At 48.6% G+C, this 17,356-nt stretch overlaps 1 protein-coding gene across 1 annotated transcript in view; it reads left to right on the top strand.

The window, feature by feature from the left end:
- Window positions 1–17,356, top strand: part of LOC309654006 (uncharacterized protein) — a gene marked incomplete at both ends in the record, with an annotated part of 50,846 nt that overhangs the window by 19,128 nt on the left and 14,362 nt on the right. The window contains 3 exon segments of the mRNA XM_082478685.1: window positions 8,618–8,960; window positions 8,963–9,322; window positions 9,433–9,738. Of these exon segments, the coding sequence (XP_082334811.1) occupies window positions 8,618–8,960; window positions 8,963–9,322; window positions 9,433–9,738 (1,009 nt within the window).

Genomic DNA, 17,356 nt, shown 5'->3' with positions numbered 1-17,356 from the left:
ATTGGCCAGCAGCGAGAAAACAACATCAAACAGAGGTTTGTGATCAGTTTTAGACATGAAACTGTTCAAGCAAAACGTGAATTTCCTGGATCTTATTTTTGAGGAAGGCTGAACATTCCCTTGATTGTCTCAACTCTCCTGCATGTTTGCTTAGCAATTAAAAAAGGTGAACTATGCCAGCGTACTTGGCAAGTTGCTAAACTTTTTGGAAAAAGTGGATCTTGTTAGGCCGCGGAGTGCGGGGAGCTGTGTTTAAGGCACTGCCGCCGACGAGGCTGTGCTGCCGGCTGGATTTGGACACATGTCGTTGCTGGTCCTCTCAGTGGTTTACGGTTGCTACCGGTGGCGTTTTCTGTTACTGATAACGTGTGCACGTGAACGTGTTCTCTTGTGGTTTGTATGAGGTGCTCCAGTTTTTGCATTTCTGTCCACCTGTGTGGGTCACTCTCAGTCCCTTGCTTCCGAGTCGTCTATATTTTCAGCTAAACTTCTGAAATTCCAAGTCAAACGAATGTGAAGGAGAGAAGGGCTGCTCTGATTTGCACAGCACTTTGGAGTTACAAAGCGTTTGTGCAGAATTCTTTGGCGACTCACGACAGCTGTGTTGCATTCATTTTACAGAATAAGAAACTGAGTCAGACCAAGCAGTTCACCTCCTTAAATGAAGTGTGCGTTGTGGATTAAGCCAGGACCCGAGTTTCCTGCTGGGCAGCATGCAGAAGTAATGTTAAACACCGAATTCTTAAGACTTCAGACTTGGTGTGCGCCTCTTTTCCTTTAACAGGTGCATTGCCCGGCGTGTAATTTCATACCCTGTTAATCTGTCTTTGCAATTTTGGCTTTTTAAAGTACCTCCTGTTTGTTTTCTGTTCCAGACGTTGCCTGTGCCATTTATTTTTTCTGTTGATACAGGCCTTTCATTCCTCACTGCAAGTGATGAGTTCTGTATATTTGATTGGCTGAACGTTTCTGTTATTCTGTTTAAACTGGCAAGTTTTTTTTCTTTGCCTAGAGAACCCTAGACTCCCCTAGTAGAAGCTGGCTCCTAGGGAAAAAGGCCGTTTCTTGGGTAATTTTTTTCTCGAACTCAGGCTATAAAATGTGTACCTTTTAATCATCTAGTGCACTAGGTGTTTTTGTTTGTTTCCTTTCCTTGAAATAGACGTTTCCTAGAAATGAGGAATTCCTTAGTGAGCAAGTATGGAGAAGACCAGTTTGTATTTATCTGCAGTTCTCAAATTATAAACACATAATGCGTCAGCAGGAGAATGAGGATAAGCTCCACAGATAATCCTCAAGTCTCATTTTTCTTTTCAAATCTTATATTTCTAGTAGTACAGAACTTTACCAATATAAAAACTTGCCCCCCCCCCCCCAAAAAAAAAGAACAGAACTGCAGGAAAGAGCAAAGAGCACTTAAAGTCTGTGTGTGTGTTTAATATATATATGTACATATACCCAGGTACATACACCTTTATATTTATATGTTGTTTTGTAAATAAATGACAATAATAATGTCTTGTGGAGATGTAGAACAGAAGTATACAACAAAAGCACAAACAGCAGGAGGGGGCAAATGGAGTTAAACTGTTAAACCTCCATGGGATGGTTCCATGGAGGAGGCAGAGAGGGGGATGGGATCCTCGAAGAGCTGCTGAAGACCTTGCATTTTTTGCAGATCTCTTTAGAATGCTACTTGTATATTATGCTCTCACTGAGTGCACCTGGCTGAGCTATGGCACATTAGCACGGTAAACATTTGTCAGATTTGCCCTAGTCAGAAAATTTTCTATACCTGCCATCCTGCTTGGCACTTAAAATAGTTTTTTTTTTTTAAGGTCTCTATGATATAGGGATGATGGGTGAAGAAGGTAGGCTGCAGGGTAATAATGTAGTATGTATGATCCCATTTTGATACAGTAAACAGAAAGTATTAAATGCATGCCTGTTTGTATGGGCAGTGAGTTTGCATGGTTATCTCAAGAGGGAGGGAATGGGACGGGTAGAGAAAGAGATTGACCACAGGCTATTGTTTTACTTGTTACAAGAGGCATGTGTTGCCTTCATTTCTGATTAAGCTTTTTGTTTACAGATTATTGTAGGTTTACATGCAGTTGTAAGAAATAATAGTGAGATAGGTCCTGTGTGTCCTTTACCCAGTTTTCCCCAATGGTAACATCTTACAGAACCATAGTATACTGTCACAACCTGGGTATTGCCATTGACACAGTCAAGATACAGAACATTTCCATCCCACAGGATCTCTCCTGATGCCATTTTATAGCCACTGCTGCTCCCCCACTCCCCACCAAATCATAATGATCTGATAGTGCAGTGGATAAAGTTGCACTAAAGTTTTTGTGCAGATGATCAAGGGAAAATAGCCCCTGGGGAAGATGGCCCATCTCCCAGTCCCCCGGCCCTATCTGTCCCTGGCAACCTGTCATTTCAAGAATGTTATGTGGGACTTCCCTGGTGGCGCAGCGGTTAAGAATCTGCCTGCCATTGCAGGGGACATGGGTTTGATCCCTTGTCCGGGAAGATCCCACATGCCGCGGAGCAACTAAGCCCATGCGCCACAATGACTGAGCCTGCGCTCTAGAGCCCGGGAGCCACAACTACTGAGCCCACGTGCCACAACTACTGAAGCCCGCGTGCCTAGAGCCCGTGCTCTGCAACAAGAGAAGCCACCGCAGCGAGAAGCCCGCGCACTGCAACAAAGAGTAGCCCCCGCTCGCCGCAACTAGAGAAAGCCCACACGCAGCAACGAAGACCCAACGCAGCCAAAAATAAAATAAATTAACTAATTAATTAAAAAAAAAGAATGCTATGTGAATAAAATCATATAGTGTGTAACCTTTTTTTTTTTTCTTAATTAAAAAAAAGTTTGTTTTTGGCTGCGCTGCCGGTTATGCGATCTTAGTTCCCCGACCAAGGATTGAACCCAGCCCAGGTAGTGAAAGTGCTGAGTGCTAAACACTGGCCCGCCGGGGAATTCCCAGTATGTAACCTTTTGGATTGGCCTTTTTCAATCAATGTAATTCCCTGGAGAGTCATCCAAATTGCATGAATCAATAGTGCTCCTTTTTTTTAAAAAAAATATATATATATATTTATTTATTTATTTATTTGGCTGTGCGGGTATTTAGTTGCAGCATGCGGGATCTAGTTCCCTGACCAGGGATGGAACCTGGGCCCCCTGCATTGAGAGTGCAAAGTCTTAACCGCTGGAACACCAGAGAGGTCCCAGTGCCGCTTTCTTTTTAATTGCTGAGTGGTATTCCATGGTTTGGCTATACTTCAGTTTGTTTAATCACTTGCCCATTGAAGAACATCTGAGTTTTTTCCCATTTCTTGACTATTACTGAGAGAGATGCTGTGGACATTTGTGTACCTTTTTTTGTGCGAACATGGGTTCTCTGGGGTAAATGCCGTATGGTATGTGTTGCTTTTTTTTTTTTTTTTTTTTTTTTGGCTACGCTGTGCCACATGTGGGATCTTGGTTCCCCAATCAGGGATCGAGCCCGTGCCCCCTGCATTGGGAGCTTGGAGTCTTAACCACTGGACTGCCAGGGAAATTCCTGTATTGCTCCCCCTGCCCCACTTGATTGATTGATTGATTGATTGGTTGATTGGCTGTATTGGGTCTTAGTTGCGGCACGCGGGACCTTCGTTAAGGCATGTGGGATCTTTTTTGTCATTGCGGCGCACGGGCTCTTCGTTGCAGCATGAGAGCTTCTCTCTAGTTGTGGCGTGCGGGTTTTCTCTCTCTAGTTGTGGCACGTGGGCTCTGTAGTTGTGGCGTGCAGGCTCCAGAGCGCGTGGGCTCTGTAGTTTGCTGCACGTGGGCTACCTCATTGAGGTGTGCGAGCTCAGTAGTTTGGCGCGAGGGCTTAGTTGCCCCGCGGCGTGTGGGATCTTAGTTCCCCGACCGGGAATCGAACCCGCGTCCCCTGCATTGCAGGGCGGATTCTTTACCACTGAACCACCAGGGAAGTCCCTGTATTGCTTTTTTAAATTAAAAAAAAAAAAAAAAAAGGAAAAGCAATCAGAGGTAAAACAACTAATTATATGATTGCCTTTCAAAGTACATATTCAAACCCTACATTGTTGGTGTACATAACTTCTTTATGTTGATTTCTGGTGTTTAGCTCTAGTAACAAGACAATAATAATAACGCTGTAGTTTTCCTTGTTTCTTTCAACTGATGATCTGTGTATTTCTTACAAATAATAATTAACACTCACAAGCTACCAGGAGGCAAGTAATGGTTAGTGCTGGTGTGGTTAACTCCTTTATAGATAGGGAGGTTGAGGCATGGATATTGTGGAATTTGCCATGTTGAGGCATGGGTATTGTGGAATTTACCTAAGGTTATAACACTGTGTTCTGACTCAGATTCATTCAGATTTACTCCTTCTCTTTCTGTCTCCTGAATTAATAACTCTTTGTAATTTTGACCTAGGTGTGAGGACACGAAAAGGGTTTTTTCCTGTACCTGAGGTTTAGTGCTTGTTTTATAGAAGCAATATAGTATAGTGGTTAGAGTATGCACTTTAGCATCTGATTTTTTTTTCTTCTTAAGTCTTTAATGAATTTGTTACAATATTGCTTCTGTTTTATGTTTTGCACATGCCGGAAAGGTAATAGGCCTTGGCCCCTGGGCCTGGGCTTCGTCTCTTGTGCTGTCTCCTGTCCCTGTTGCCCCCGCGCGCTGGCCCGTCCGTGCTGTGCCAGGGGATATTGGTCGTCTCCCGGCTCAGTTCACAGTAGCTGAAAGGGACAGTGTGTAATGTTCTGATTTCTGCCCATCGTTTTCAAAGGGAGGCTCTGGCCATTGCTCCTCGGGTAAAATGCAGAGGGAGTGCTTTTTAAGATGGGACTGTCAGTGTTAGGGCCACTCCTTAATTACCAAAACGGAATCCCCTTCAGTTCCTCCAGCTGTGTTGTTTTGGCACAGAAAATGTGAGTAATAGGAATTTGGAACTAAGTTGGAGTGAAAAAACGCACCGGTCCCGCCGAATTTTCCATCGAAACAGTTGATTTGTGTTGTCTCTAGGAATTCTAAAGGGCGTACCGTTGCTTCCTAACCGGTGTCATTTGGGAGATCTACCTCTGTACGTTCAAATGATTAATTTTGAGACTTTGCTCATGTGTGCAGTAAACCCTTTAATTCCCTAAGACCTTCCTTTCCTCCATCTCATACCCCATTAAGCCCGCTTCAGTTTATCTCCTGAATTTCTTTGGAATCTGTCAGCTCTCCCTCAACATTCTAATACTGAACTTGCCTGTCTGTTGCGATTAGGTCCTAACTAGTGTCCATATATCTTGTTTCCTTCCAATCCATTCTTCACACAAGAAACCTTCAAAGCAAGTTGGAACATTGCTCATAAACATCGCTCACAAACATTGTTTTGAGAATAGAAAACACAGTGTTGGCCTTTAAGACTCTGCGTGGTCTAGAATCCTCTCTGCTTCTCTAGCCCCATCTTGTGCCACTTGTGCCCTCACTGTCTATGCTTCAGATACACTGAATTAACCTTAGTTCTCACTCATCTGACAGAAGTCAGTTGAGAAATTATTTTTCACTGTGATTCCTAGCATTAAGGAATTTGATGATCAGGTTTTGTATGAGGACTAAAACTAAACTGGGAAGTGGAAGAATTGAGTTTAAACTGTGTCAGTCAACACGCATGTATTAATGATACCTAAGTATTGAACACGGGACTAGGTTTCATGAGGGATACAGAAGTTCTGGCCATCTCTGGTTTTGGATATCCCTTATTTGTTGAGACCTTTGCGTTGTTTGGTTGCCTTTTGTCTGTTTTCCAGATGGGAAAACAGGAACAAGGGAAGTATAGGTTATTACTAAGTGGGGTTGAACAAGTGGAGCAGCAAACTGCAAAGCAGAAAGAAGAGGGACGTACTATAGAGGGATATGATTTCCATTTTCAAGGCGCCTGCGTCCTGTGCAGGGAGACAGCCTAACATAACATGTGCCTAACAAAAAATATATTGACTTCTTACTAAAATCTCCAGTTCATATAACCAAGGGGTTTATACCTTCTCCTTTAAAAGTGATATTCCTGGGGGGAGGGAGGGGCAAGATGGCAGAAGAGTAAGACGTGGAGATCACCTTCCTTCCCACAGATACAGTAGAAATACATCTACACGTGGAACTGCTCCTACAGAACACCCACTGAACGCTGGCAGAAGACGTCAGACCTCCCAAAAGCTTTATTTTATTTTATTTTATCATCTTTATATCTATATATAAAGTACAGTCTTGAGCTAGTACAGGTAGCCTGAGAGTCTTAGAGGCCTTTAGTTAAAGGAATCTAGCCAGCGAACATAATTCTCATACTAAACTGCCACAAGGAAGAAGTTAACTTACCCTGTATGTCAGGGTCCAAAAAAATTTAAAGATGTGCCTAATGCAAAAATAAGTTATAAAGATTTAGGCCAGTCAAAAACTAACAGCAGTTTCAGGTAGAGGTGCATGCCTAATGTAAACCAGCATAGTTTCCATTTACTGCGTTCTTGTAATCACTGAAATAAAAACTTCTGCAAGATTAAAAAAAAAAAATTCACCGATTAAAGTAAGTGTACAATTCACTAGTTCTTAGTATTTTCACAACCAATATTGCTATCTAATTCCAGAACATTTTTGTCACGCCCCCCACAAAGAAATCTTGTATATGTTAGCTGTTACTCCCTATTTTCCCCTCCCCAACATCCCCTGGTATCCACTAATCTACTTTCTGTCTATATGGATTTGCTCATCCTGGACATTTCATAGACATGGAATTATACAATATATGACCTTTTGCTATTGGCTTGAAATATTTCTCCCTTTAATAGTGTCAGTTTTTCGGACTTCCCTGGTGGTACAGTGGTTAAGAATCCGCCTGCCAATGCAGGGGACACGGGCTCGAGCCCTGGTCTGGGAAGATCCCACATGCCGCGGAGCAACTAAGCCCGCACGCCAAAACTACTGAGCCTGCGCTCTAGAGCCCAAGAGCCACAACTACTGAAGCCCATGCACTTAGAGCCCGTGCTCCTCAACAAGAGAAGCCACCGCAACGAGAAGGCCACGCACCACAACAAAGAGTAGCCCCTGCTCGCCACAGCTAGAGAAAACCCGCGCGCAGCAACGAAGACCCAACGCAGCCAAAAATAAAAATACAAATAAATAAATAAATAAATTTATTTATTTATTTAAAAAATAGTGTCAGGCTTTATCATTTTAATTCTGTTAGTTTTTCTTTATGTATTTGGGACTTGCTTATACTGCATTTGTCTTTTAAGTCATATAGGAGAAAAACTGAATTACAAACAAAAATACATTTATACTGTCTTTTGTATTTCCTTATGTAGTGGACATACTCCACTGGAAAAGAGAAATCACCATACCTTTTGATGAACTCATTTGCTGGCATGATGGAGTGAAATCTAGCAGAATGTCAAGCCGATTTCCCCCACAGGACATTTCCTTAGTGTCAGGGTGGTACAGGATGATGGGGGACTGAGCCAAGAAAGCAGAGTGAAATTTCCTGCACAGTCATGGCACGAACAAACCAAATCCCGCTAGATAAAGGGGCCTGTGACAATCATTAGGTCTCCTCTTCAAGACATTTGCCAGTTTTTGAACCTATAGAAAGCAGGAAGCTTAAATACCTAATGCCTGAGGGAGAGAACTTTCCAAAGTGAGGAATCAGAGACCTACCAGACTCACAGTAAAAACCCAGAAGTGCCATCCCCAAGAAGGGGGCTGAGTCAGAAAAAGTGAAATCATCTGCAATGTTTCAGTGTTTATGAGACAAATTTTCATTGAGAAAGTGTAACGGTAACAAATACATAGCTGGTCTCTCCTTACATTTGCCATACTCTGAAGCTGTGAGAACTGAGAGCCTAAAGAGCTGAATTCAAACATCTGAAAGACTGAAGTCAATAACTGACTGTATTTATTGAAGAATCAAAGACCTGTCAGGCTCACAGCAAAAATCCAGGGAGGCCACAAATCAGGAAAAATCATAGGTAGCATGAGACAAGTAAAGCTCCAACCCAGTTCTGACCTAGTAAAATTCCTGAAATGACTGAAATGATCAGCCACTCTGATTAACAGAGAAAGGGGTAAATCTTCTCTGGTTCAAAGTAATAGCATCTTCAGTCTCTATGAATTTTTTATTCACCATGTCCAGCACACAATCAAAAATTATGAAATTCCTGAAGCAGGAAAAAGTGACTAAAAATTAAGACAAAAAAAAAACAAAACAAAACAAGAAAAATTGATTTAGAGGGAATTCAGATTCTGGAGTTAGCACAGAACTTTAAAATGACTATATTGAGAGTAAAAGATGGGGATTAATAGATTAAAATATGGAGAATCTCAACAGAAAATTGGAATCAATTTTAAAAAATCAAATACAGATAAATGAAAAATAAGAAAACTGATCCCCAGCAGACCTTAGGGAATACTAGAAGAAATTTTTTTAGGCTGAAGTAAAATGGCCCAACATAGAACAGAGCTGGCCTCTCCGTCCCATATTGAACTCGAGTTGGAAGAGGCGAGTCCGGTCTCAAAACGGAGGTAAAACCGCCGCCCGGTCGCCCCCAGCCCGACTCCGGCCGTCGCCGTCGCCGCCGCCGCCGTCGCCGCCGCCGCCGCCGCCGGGGGTGGGGTGGGGAGGAGGGCCATGATCCAAAGGAACCAGAACAGTTGAGAAAACTGTTTATTGGTGGTCTGAGCTTTGAAACTACAGACGATAGCTTAAGAGAACATTTTGAGGAATGGGGCACACTTACAGATTGTGTGGTGATAAGAGACCCCCAAACAAAACGTTCCAGGGGCTTTGGTTTTGTGACTTACTCTTGGGTTGAAGAGGTGGATGCAGCAATGTGTGCTCGACCACACAAGGTTGATGGGCGTGTAGTGGAACCAAAGAGAGCTGGTTCTAGAGAGGATCTGTAAAGCCTGGTGCCCATCTAACAGTGAAGAAAATTTTTGTTGGTGGTATTAAAGAAGATACAGAAGAATGTAATTTGAGAGACTACTTTGAAAAGCATGGCGAGATTGAAACCATAGAAGTTATGGAAGACAGGCAGAGTGGAAAAAAGAGAGGATTTGCTTTTGTAACTTTTGATGATCATGATACAGTTGATAAAATTGTTGTTCAGAAATACCACACTATTAATGGGCATAATTGTGAAGTGAAAAAGGCCCTTCCTAAAGAAGAAACGCAATCTGCTGGATCACAAAGAGGTCGTGGAGGTGGATCTGGCAACTTTATGGGTCGTGGAGGAAACTTTGGAGGTGGTGGAGGTAACTTTGGCCGTGGTGGAAACTTGGTGGAAGAGGAGGCTATGGTGGTGGAGGTGGTGGCAGCAGAGGTAGTTATGGAGGAGGTGATGGTGGATAGAACGGATTTGGAGGCGACGGTGGTAACTATGGCGGTGGTCCTGGTTACAGTAGTAGAGGAGGCTATGGTGGTGGTGGACCAGGATATGGAAACCAAGATGGGGGATATGGTGGCGGTGGTGGAGGATATGATGGTTACAATGAAGGAGGAAATTTTGGAGGTAACTATGGTGGTGGTGGGAGCTATAATGATTTTGGAAATTATAGTGGACAACAGCAATCAAATGATGGACCCATGAAGGGAGGCAGTTTTGGTGGAAGAAGCTCGGGAAGTCCCTATGGTGGTGGTTATGGATCTGGTGGTGGAAGTGGTGGATATGGTAGCAGAAGGTTCTCAAAACTCACAAGAAAAGGGCTACAGTTCTTGGCAGGAGAGAGAGCGAGGAGGTGTCAGGAAAGCTGCAGGTTACTTTGAGACAGTCGTCCCGAATGCATTAGAGGAACTGTAAAAATCTGCCACAGAAGGAACGATGATCCATAGTCAGAAAAGTTACTGCAGCTTAAACAGGAAACCCTTCTTGCTCAGGACTGTCCTAGCCACAGTTTGCAAAAAGTGCAGCTATTGATTAATGCAATGGAGTGTCAATTAGATGTACATTCCTGAGGTCTTTTATCTGTTGTAGCTTTGTCTTTTTCTTTTTCTTTTCATTACATCAGGTATATTGCCCTGTAAATTGTGGTAGTGGTACCAGGAATAAAAAATTAAGGAATTTTTAACTTTTCAATATTTGTGTAGTTCAGTTTTTCTACATTTTAGTACAGAAACTTTAACAAAATGCAGCTTTGAAGGTGTTTCCTTGTGAGTTAACAAGAAGATCATTGTTAATTAATATTTTGTATGAATTTTGCTGAAGTTAACTGTAAAGAAACACCTGCTGACTTGCAGTTTAAGGGGATCTATTCTCCCCATTTCCAAACCATGAAATGAATGGGCTCTGACATGTGGAGAGAATAGATATTTGTGTTTGCAATGTGTGTCTTAGATAATAGACTTGGGTATTTAAATTAGCATATTTGTGAATTTAATAGCATTAAGACTTACTTCAAATGAAAAATCTCAAAATTCAAAAAAAAAAAAAAAAAAGAACAGAGCTGGGAGCTCGATTGGAGTTGCCTGTGGGGGAGGAGCGCCGCCGCCGCCGCCGAGAGCTGGGAGCTCGATTGGCGCTGCCTGCAGGGGAGGAGCGCCGCCGCGAGCTGGGAGCTCGATTGGCGCTGCCTGCGGGGGAGGAGCGTCGCCGCCGCCGCCGCCGCCGCCGCTGCCGCCGCCGCCGCCGCCGCGAGCTGGGAGCTGGATTGGCGCTGCCTGCGGGGGAGGAGCGCCGCCGCCGCCGCCGCCAGCTGGGAGCTTGATTGGCGCTGCCTGCGGGGGAGGAGCGCCGCCGCCGCCGCCGCCGCGAGCTGGGAGCTGGATTTGCGCTGCGTGCGGGGGAGGAGCGCCGCCGCCGCCGCCGCCAGCTGGGAGCTTGATTGGCGCTGCCTGCGGGGGAGGAGCGCCGCCGCCGCCGCGAGCTGGGAGCTCAGTTGGCGCTGCCTGCTGGGGAGGAGCGCCGCCGCCGCCGCCGCCGCGAGCTGGGAGCTCGATTGGCGCTGCCTGCGGGGTGGAGCGCCGCCGCCGCGAGCTGGGAGCTCGATTGGCGCTGCCTGCGGGGGAGGAGCGCCGCCGCCGCCGCCGCCGCGAGCTGGGAGCTGGATTGGCGCTGCCTGCGGGTGAGGAGCGCCGCCGCCGCGAGCTGGGAGCTCGATTGGCGCTGCCTGCGGGGTAGGAGCGCCGCCGCCGCCGCCGCCGCGAGCTGGGAGCTCAGTTGGCGCTGCCTGCTGGGGAGGAGCGCCGCCGCCGCCGCCGCCGCGAGCTGGGAGCTCGATTGGCGCTGCCTGCGGGGGAGGAGCGCCGCCGCCGCCGCCGCCGCGAGCTGGGAGCTGGATTGGCGCTGCCTGCGGGGGAGGAGCGCCGCCGCCGCCGCGAGCTGGGAGCTCAGTTGGCGCTGCCTGCTGGGGAGGAGCGCCGCCGCCGCCGCCGCCGCGAGCTGGGAGCTCGATTGGCGCTGCCTGCGGGGTGGAGCGCCGCCGCCGCGAGCTGGGAGCTCGATTGGCGCTGCCTGCGGGGGAGGAGCGCCGCCCCCGCGAGCTGGGAGCTGGATTGGCGCTGCCTGCGGGTGAGGAGCGCCGCCGCCGCCGCCGCCGCCAGCTGGGAGCTTGATTGGCGCTGCCTGCGGGGGAGGAGCGCCGCCGCCGCCGCGAGCTGGGAGCTCAGTTGGCGCTGCCTGCTGGGGAGGAGCGCCGCCGCCGCCGCCGCCGCGAGCTGGGAGCTCGATTGGCGCTGCCTGCGGAGTGGAGCGCCGCCGCCGCGAGCTGGGAGCTCGATTGGCGCTGCCTGCGGGGGAGGAGCGCCGCCGCCGCCGCCGCCGCGAGCTGGGAGCTGGATTGGCGCTGCCTGCGGTGGAGGAGCGCCGCCCCCGCGAGCTGGGAGCTGGATTGGCGCTGCCTGCGGGTGAGGAGCGCCGCCGCCGCCGCCGCGAGCTGGGAGCTCGATTGGCGCTGCCTGCGGGGTAGGAGCGCCGCCGCCGCCGCCGCCGCGAGCTGGGAGCTCAGTTGGCGCTGCCTGCTGGGGAGGAGCGCCGCCGCCGCCGCCGCCGCCGCGAGCTGGGAGCTCGATTGGCGCTGCCTGCGGGGTGGAGCGCCGCCGCCGCGAGCTGGGAGCTCGATTGGCGCTGCCTGCGGGGGAGGAGCGCCGCCGCCGCCGCCGCCGCGAGCTGGGAGCTGGATTGGCGCTGCCTGCGGTGGAGGAGCGCCGCCCCCGCGAGCTGGGAGCTGGATTGGCGCTGCCTGCGGGTGAGGAGCGCCGCCGCCGCGAGCTGGGAGCTCGATTGGCGCTGCCTGCGGGGTAGGAGCGCCGCCGCCGCCGCCGCCGCGAGCTGGGAGCTCAGTTGGCGCTGCCTGCTGGGGAGGAGCGCCGCCGCCGCCGCCGCCGCGAGCTGGGAGCTCGATTGGCGCTGCCTGCGGGGGAGGAGCGCCGTCGCCGCCGCCGCGAGCTGGGAGCTCGATTGGCGCTGCCTGCGGGGGAGGAGCGCCGCCCCCGCGAGCTGGGAGCTGGATTGGCGCTGCCTGCGGGTGAGGAGCGCCGCCGCCGCCGCCGCCGCCGCCGTCGCCGTCGCCGTGAGTGAGGAAGCGCCTCGGTCAGGCCTGCTGAGGGCCCTCGCCGACGCCTGGGCTTACCCGCCGCCCCGCCAGCTCCGCTCGTTTCCCGTCCCCCGCGGCCCGGCGCGGGGCAGGCCTGCCGGGGCCATGGAGGACGAGGTGGTCCGCATTGCCCAGAAGATGGACAAGATGATGCAGAAGAACGCGGTAGGCGCGGCGGGCGGCGCGGGCCGGAGGGAGGCTGGGCGGCGGGCGGGGGTCAGTCGGCCTGAGGGGTTTCCCGGCCCGCGGTGAGCGCGGCGGGTGCCGCGTGACGGCGGCGAGGCCCGCGCTCTGGGGAGGGGTTCCTGGGGAGGGGGGAGCTTCGTGTCCCGCGGCCGCGTCCCGGGCAGGGGTCCTGGGGGGCGTCCTGTCTCGCAGCCGCGTCCCGGGCAGGGGTTCTGGGGGGCGTCCTGTCCCGCAGCTGCGTCCCGGTCAGGGGTTCTGGGGGGCGTCCTGTCCCGCGGCCGCGTCCCGGGGAGGGGGTCCTGGGGGGGTCCCGGGGAGGGCGTCCGGTCCCGCGGCCACCGGCGCTGGGGCCCGCCCTGGGCGCCCGAGGCCCCTCGTGATTAGCGCAGCCCGGTAAACTCCATGGAGGCGTCCTCCTCATTATTTTAAACGTGACGGTGGTAAAGCCTCGCTGGTTTAGCTGAAGAGTGCAGAGAGCCCTCCCCGTTTGAAAGAATTCGTTGTCTTTCCCGGGCTCATTGGCCAGCAGCGAGAAAACAACATCAAACAGAGGTTTGTGATCAGTTTTAGACATGAAACTGTTCAAGCAAAACGTGAATTTCCTGGATCTTATTTTTGAGGAAGGCTGAACATTCCCTTGATTGTCTCAACTCTCCTGCATGTTTGCTTAGCAATTAAAAAAGGTGAACTATGCCAGTGTACTTGGCAAGTTGCTAAACTTTTTGGAAAAAGTGGATCTTGTTAGGCCGCGGAGTGCGGGGAGCTGTGTTTAAGGCACTGCCGCCGACGAGGCTGTGCTGCCGGCTGGATTTGGACACATGTCGTTGCTGGTCCTCTCAGTGGTTTACGGTTGCTACCGGTGGCGTTTTCTGTTACTGATAACGTGTGCACGTGAACGTGTTCTCTTGTGGTTTGTATGAGGTGCTCCAGTTTTTGCATTTCTGTCCACCTGTGTGGGTCACTCTCAGTCCCTTGCTTCCGAGTCGTCTATATTTTCAGCTAAACTTCTGAAATTCCAAGTCAAACGAATGTGAAGGAGAGAAGGGCTGCTCTGATTTGCACAGCACTTTGGAGTTACAAAGCGTTTGTGCAGAATTCTTTGGCGACTCACGACAGCTGTGTTGCATTCATTTTACAGAATAAGAAACTGAGTCAGACCAAGCAGTTCACCTCCTTAAATGAAGTGTGCGTTGTGGATTAAGCCAGGACCCGAGTTTCCTGCTGGGCAGCATGCAGAAGTAATGTTAAACACCGAATTCTTAAGACTTCAGACTTGGTGTGCGCCTCTTTTCCTTTAACAGGTGCATTGCCCGGCGTGTAATTTCATACCCTGTTAATCTGTCTTTGCAATTTTGGCTTTTTAAAGTACCTCCTGTTTGTTTTCTGTTCCAGACGTTGCCTGTGCCATTTATTTTTTCTGTTGATACAGGCCTTTCATTCCTCACTGCAAGTGATGAGTTCTGTATATTTGATTGGCTGAACGTTTCTGTTATTCTGTTTAAACTGGCAAGTTTTTTTTCTTTGCCTAGAGAACCCTAGACTCCCCTAGTAGAAGCTGGCTCCTAGGGAAAAAGGCCGTTTCTTGGGTAATTTTTTTCTCGAACTCAGGCTATAAAATGTGTACCTTTTAATCATCTAGTGCACTAGGTGTTTTTGTTTGTTTCCTTTCCTTGAAATAGACGTTTCCTAGAAATGAGGAATTCCTTAGTGAGCAAGTATGGAGAAGACCAGTTTGTATTTATCTGCAGTTCTCAAATTATAAACACATAATGCGTCAGCAGGAGAATGAGGATAAGCTCCACAGATAATCCTCAAGTCTCATTTTTCTTTTCAAATCTTATATTTCTAGTAGTACAGAACTTTACCAATATAAAAACTTGCCCCCCCCCCCCCAAAAAAAAAGAACAGAACTGCAGGAAAGAGCAAAGAGCACTTAAAGTCTGTGTGTGTGTTTAATATATATATGTACATATACCCAGGTACATACACCTTTATATTTATATGTTGTTTTGTAAATAAATGACAATAATAATGTCTTGTGGAGATGTAGAACAGAAGTATACAACAAAAGCACAAACAGCAGGAGGGGGCAAATGGAGTTAAACTGTTAAACCTCCATGGGATGGTTCCATGGAGGAGGCAGAGAGGGGGATGGGATCCTCGAAGAGCTGCTGAAGACCTTGCATTTTTTGCAGATCTCTTTAGAATGCTACTTGTATATTATGCTCTCACTGAGTGCACCTGGCTGAGCTATGGCACATTAGCACGGTAAACATTTGTCAGATTTGCCCTAGTCAGAAAATTTTCTATACCTGCCATCCTGCTTGGCACTTAAAATAGTTTTTTTTTTTTAAGGTCTCTATGATATAGGGATGATGGGTGAAGAAGGTAGGCTGCAGGGTAATAATGTAGTATGTATGATCCCATTTTGATACAGTAAACAGAAAGTATTAAATGCATGCCTGTTTGTATGGGCAGTGAGTTTGCATGGTTATCTCAAGAGGGAGGGAATGGGACGGGTAGAGAAAGAGATTGACCACAGGCTATTGTTTTACTTGTTACAAGAGGCATGTGTTGCCTTCATTTCTGATTAAGCTTTTTGTTTACAGATTATTGTAGGTTTACATGCAGTTGTAAGAAATAATAGTGAGATAGGTCCTGTGTGTCCTTTACCCAGTTTTCCCCAATGGTAACATCTTACAGAACCATAGTATACTGTCACAACCTGGGTATTGCCATTGACACAGTCAAGATACAGAACATTTCCATCCCACAGGATCTCTCCTGATGCCATTTTATAGCCACTGCTGCTCCCCCACTCCCCACCAAATCATAATGATCTGATAGTGCAGTGGATAAAGTTGCACTAAAGTTTTTGTGCAGATGATCAAGGGAAAATAGCCCCTGGGGAAGATGGCCCATCTCCCAGTCCCCCGGCCCTATCTGTCCCTGGCAACCTGTCATTTCAAGAATGTTATGTGGGACTTCCCTGGTGGCGCAGCGGTTAAGAATCTGCCTGCCATTGCAGGGGACATGGGTTTGATCCCTTGTCCGGGAAGATCCCACATGCCGCGGAGCAACTAAGCCCATGCGCCACAATGACTGAGCCTGCGCTCTAGAGCCCGGGAGCCACAACTACTGAGCCCACGTGCCACAACTACTGAAGCCCGCGTGCCTAGAGCCCGTGCTCTGCAACAAGAGAAGCCACCGCAGCGAGAAGCCCGCGCACTGCAACAAAGAGTAGCCCCCGCTCGCCGCAACTAGAGAAAGCCCACACGCAGCAACGAAGACCCAACGCAGCCAAAAATAAAATAAATTAACTAATTAATTAAAAAAAAAGAATGCTATGTGAATAAAATCATATAGTGTGTAACCTTTTTTTTTTTTCTTAATTAAAAAAAAGTTTGTTTTTGGCTGCGCTGCCGGTTATGCGATCTTAGTTCCCCGACCAAGGATTGAACCCAGCCCAGGTAGTGAAAGTGCTGAGTGCTAAACACTGGCCCGCCGGGGAATTCCCAGTATGTAACCTTTTGGATTGGCCTTTTTCAATCAATGTAATTCCCTGGAGAGTCATCCAAATTGCATGAATCAATAGTGCTCCTTTTTTTTAAAAAAAATATATATATATATTTATTTATTTATTTATTTGGCTGTGCGGGTATTTAGTTGCAGCATGCGGGATCTAGTTCCCTGACCAGGGATGGAACCTGGGCCCCCTGCATTGAGAGTGCAAAGTCTTAACCGCTGGAACACCAGAGAGGTCCCAGTGCCGCTTTCTTTTTAATTGCTGAGTGGTATTCCATGGTTTGGCTATACTTCAGTTTGTTTAATCACTTGCCCATTGAAGAACATCTGAGTTTTTTCCCATTTCTTGACTATTACTGAGAGAGATGCTGTGGACATTTGTGTACCTTTTTTTGTGCGAACATGGGTTCTCTGGGGTAAATGCCGTATGGTATGTGTTGCTTTTTTTTTTTTTTTTTTTTTTTTGGCTACGCTGTGCCACATGTGGGATCTTGGTTCCCCAATCAGGGATCGAGCCCGTGCCCCCTGCATTGGGAGCTTGGAGTCTTAACCACTGGACTGCCAGGGAAATTCCTGTATTGCTCCCCCTGCCCCACTTGATTGATTGATTGATTGATTGGTTGATTGGCTGTATTGGGTCTTAGTTGCGGCACGCGGGACCTTCGTTAAGGCATGTGGGATCTTTTTTGTCATTGCGGCGCACGGGCTCTTCGTTGCAGCATGAGAGCTTCTCTCTAGTTGTGGCGTGCGGGTTTTCTCTCTCTAGTTGTGGCACGTGGGCTCTGTAGTTGTGGCGTGCAGGCTCCAGAGCGCGTGGGCTCTGTAGTTTGCTGCACGTGGGCTACCTCATTGAGGTGTGCGAGCTCAGTAGTTTGGCGCGAGGGCTTAGTTGCCCCGCGGCGTGTGGGATCTTAGTTCCCCGACCGGGAATCGAACCCGCGTCCCCTGCATTGCAGGGCGGATTCTTTACCACTGAACCACCAGGGAAGTCCCTGTATTGCTTTTTTAAATTAAAAAAAAAAAAAAAAAAGGAAAAGCAATCAGAGG

Source organism: Balaenoptera physalus, assembly GCF_965194825.1.
Source record: "Balaenoptera physalus genome assembly, contig: HAP1_SCAFFOLD_1638, whole genome shotgun sequence".
NCBI lineage: Eukaryota > Metazoa > Chordata > Mammalia > Artiodactyla > Balaenopteridae > Balaenoptera > Balaenoptera physalus.
This window is presented reverse-complemented; position numbering and strand designations above follow the sequence as displayed.